At 32.5% G+C, this 3,628-nt stretch overlaps 1 protein-coding gene across 1 annotated transcript; it reads left to right on the top strand.

Moving 5' to 3' along the window:
• Window positions 1–1,004: 1,004 nt before the first annotated feature.
• Window positions 1,005–3,019, top strand: LOC134243756 (group 3 secretory phospholipase A2-like). Its single transcript, XM_062726002.1, has 5 exons — window positions 1,005–1,074; window positions 1,274–1,453; window positions 1,907–2,131; window positions 2,413–2,564; window positions 2,798–3,019. The coding sequence occupies exons 1-5, from the start codon at window positions 1,005–1,007 to the stop codon at window positions 2,990–2,992; spliced, it is 822 nt and encodes a 273-aa protein (XP_062581986.1). The 3' UTR covers window positions 2,993–3,019.
• The last annotated feature ends 609 nt before the right edge of the window (window positions 3,020–3,628 follow it).

The raw sequence follows: 3,628 nt of genomic DNA, 5'->3' as shown, positions 1-3,628 counted from the left end.
TTAAACATGAAAGTCTTAATAAGCTTTTAATTGATCTACCAGCAAATGTCAACTGCTTCAAAAGAAATCAAACTTCAGATAAGCGTTGTATGTCAAAGAAGAAATTCATATTGCTGTTTTTGAAGTCAATACGATGATTTAGCCACCCGAGGATTACAATATTCATCGAGCTCGAAGGGCGAGGTAAATATTGTACTTCGAACATGGCTAAATGATCGTATTGACTGAAAAAACAGGAATAATTGTATTATTATGTGATTCAATGATACAATTCATCACTTGTTTGCATTTGTTGAAGTCCTAACCAAATATAAAAAGAGAAACAGAGTTACAATGTAAAGAGACCTCGCTAGTCGTATTAATTTGAATGTTTTAAATCTATTTTAGTTACCATGAAAGAAAAAAAAATAATGTCAGGCTCCTTTATGTAAAAGATTTTGATAGGATGGAGGATTATCTGGTAGAACTGACAACTTAATAAAAGTAAAATGTTTGTTCGTCTAATGTTATGTTTACATTAGTAAAAGTCGGTAGCAGGTGTAATAGCGATCCAAATCTATTTTTGGATCAATGTAGAGAAAATAAAGCCTTATATTCACCTGAAACGTCACGTGCAGGTAAATAGAACGTAGTATTTTTTCTCCATGGTTGGACCTCAGCCAATCAGATTGATAGGAATTATTCAATCATATAATAAAAAATAATTTCTAAACATATCTCCATATATGTGCGACTGTGTATGAACTAGGACTTATCTGTAAAAGCATTCTAGAGAATAAATACATGTAATAAGGAATTGATGGCAAACTATACGTGTGAAACAAAATAAAATTAAAAGAAATGTAATTTATTCGTTTGATAATTCAAAATTGTTTGTTAATAAAATAGGGAATTCTTAGCATCATATGAATTATACCTATTACAGTGTAGATATATGTAGGTCGCAAATACAGTGTATATGGAACACACAGATAAGATTTTGATGTGTTTAAAATTCAGTCAGGATGACCCATACTAAGGTGACCGTTCTGTTTATTTTGGCACTCTCTGGGGTTTTTGCCACAGTGAAGGAAGGTTTGCATTGATTCATTTTATTATAGCTTATAGTCCTTCACAAATTAAAAAAAAAATGTACAAACGGAAATAATTTACGTGGGTTAGATTTTTACATCATTGAATATTTATTCTATCAAATATATTGCCAATGCCAGGAAGAACATGTTCAATCAATTTGTTAAATGTTGTGTTTAAATATATTTTTTTTATCTTGAAGACAAGGTTGCCATCCAGTACAAATCCTTACCTGATTCATCGACAGAAATAACAAATTCTGCAGAAAATTTTCTCTTGGATGCTAGTGATTTTGGCAAATATGGAGACTACTGCAGACTCTTTAAGGATGTCAAAGACGTTAATAATTTACTTCGAAGGTTTCCCAAAAGAATGAAAACAGGTTAGACAATGTGTTCTTCCCGCTTCTTTAAATTAAATAACGGCCACATTATAAAACCATGTCCTAGGATCATGAAACAGATTTACACTTATATGAATAATTTTCAGTTGCCTGTAAAATGTTATTATGTATTATTGAATTAGTCTTTAAATTTGCAGACAACAATACTTTTGTAAGGCATTTTGAAAAATAAATACTTTAATAGAGAAAATAAATATTTTATTTCATGGTCTGTTTTACTTTTACAGCATTTTAATACAACTTCAGATTTTGGCCTAAGTTTCGATTGACCATTATATTTATATATGTACAGACGAGATATATTTAATTGACAAGTGCTATAGATGAAGTGTAACTAATATTTCTGAACAGATAATTAAAATGCTGTAATTTAAATCATAAATAAAAACATATGTAATTATGATTAGATAATTTGATGTCCACTCCTTGCAGGTGATTATGCAATTCTAAATTTGTTGAAATGGTGCATCCTTAATGACATTGCAATGCAATCCAAATTCTCCGGATCAAAAAGAGCCGATGACAATGGATCGGAGATGCATTTCAAACCCGAGAAAACCGGTCAGGCAGCGGGGCCAGGGGCTTCTGGGATTGGAATATTCCCAGGAACCAAATGGTGTGGACTTGGGAACAAAGCAAAGTCCTACACAGATCTAGGTACCGACTGGATTTAATTGTCAAACATCCTTAAAAGAGAAAAACAATAAGTTCTATACTGTTTTTTTTTGTCAAAGAAGTGAAAACATACTATGAAATAATTATGAAATTTCAAGGGAGGTTATAAGATTTGTTGATGATTTCCTGATATGAAGAGACCCAGGATTTTTTGAAAAATATCAATATATAACAACTAAGCATTTTTGCAACACGAAATCTAGTCTTCAGGACCCCAAAAAACAATTCCTCAGTTTTAATTTTACAGTGTTGATTTTTGACAGGAAAATTCAACGCAACAGACGCCTGCTGTAGAACCCACGATCACTGCCCTTACTTCATTGACCATTTTGAGGAGAAATACAACTACCATAACCCTTATCCCTGGACGCTGAGCCACTGTGACTGTGATACCAAGCTCTACAATTGCCTTAAGGTATTGAAACACGAGGCCCATGAACCACAACGCTGACCATAGTCATATAGTCATCTCAGAGTTGGGTAAAAAAGATGCATTACAAAATGTAATACAATAGTTATTGTTATTCTTCAAAGGGGTATCTTAAATCACATTAAAATTGCATTTATTTAAAATCAACACGAAAAAAATATATTTAATGAAAATTTAAATCATAAAGTTAGCAAAATACCTTTTAATAATTATTTTAGTCTGTCAACACGACCGCCGCAGACGAGGTTGGAAAGCTGTTTTTCGGACTGCTGAACGTGAATTGCTTTACCTTCCATAAAGGACAGTACTGTCAGCAGGAACATTGGTCCCATCTGTTCTGCGAGAAATATGCAACCGGCGAACGGGCCGTCACTCAAACATTTCCTCACAAATGGAGCGATACTATCGGATAAATACTGTATTCATAAACATTAAATATTGGTGCAAACTGATTACTCTGAAATGATTATCTATGGTTTAAATGGGTAAGTAGTGCAACCAATTCATGATCAATCAATTGTGAAAAAACTTCCAAAGATTAGAAAAGAAATAAGAAAAGGTCGTCCCTATATTTTTTTTTTCATGACCTGGAAGTAGGAACTCGTTAAGAAAGAAGGGGGAATGGGTGCATGCAAGACCCAATAATATTGTCGATATATACTTTATTATAAAAAAATAAAATTAACTACTTAATACTTGCGTCCCCGCAATAATATATGATGTCTAGTGTAGTTTTTCCTTGCTAGCCCCCCCCCCCCCCTTATACTAAAAATCCACAGCCCTGTGCGACATAGGTAAACTTTTACACACTAGTCCACTCATTTCATTATCTGTACAACAATTGTGTATGGAAATTATCTGGATATAATAAGTATATATATATTTTGAGAATGAAATGCTTCAAAACCACAGAGAATTAATTTAAAAAGTAATTTTACAATGATTTTTATGAAAAATGAAGCATTGATGAAAATGTATAACTGTGAAAAACTAATCTAACTACCAAACTTCTCGATCTGTTACATGTATACAATATTTACGCGGTATGC

The sequence above is a fragment of the Saccostrea cucullata genome, unplaced genomic scaffold (assembly GCF_032062105.1).
Source record: "Saccostrea cucullata isolate Sc308-1 unplaced genomic scaffold, CSIRO_AGI_Scuc_v1 ctg13852, whole genome shotgun sequence".
NCBI lineage: Eukaryota > Metazoa > Mollusca > Bivalvia > Ostreida > Ostreidae > Saccostrea > Saccostrea cuccullata.
The sequence above is the reverse complement of the archived record's forward strand: the minus strand, read 5'-3'. Positions and strand labels throughout refer to the sequence as shown.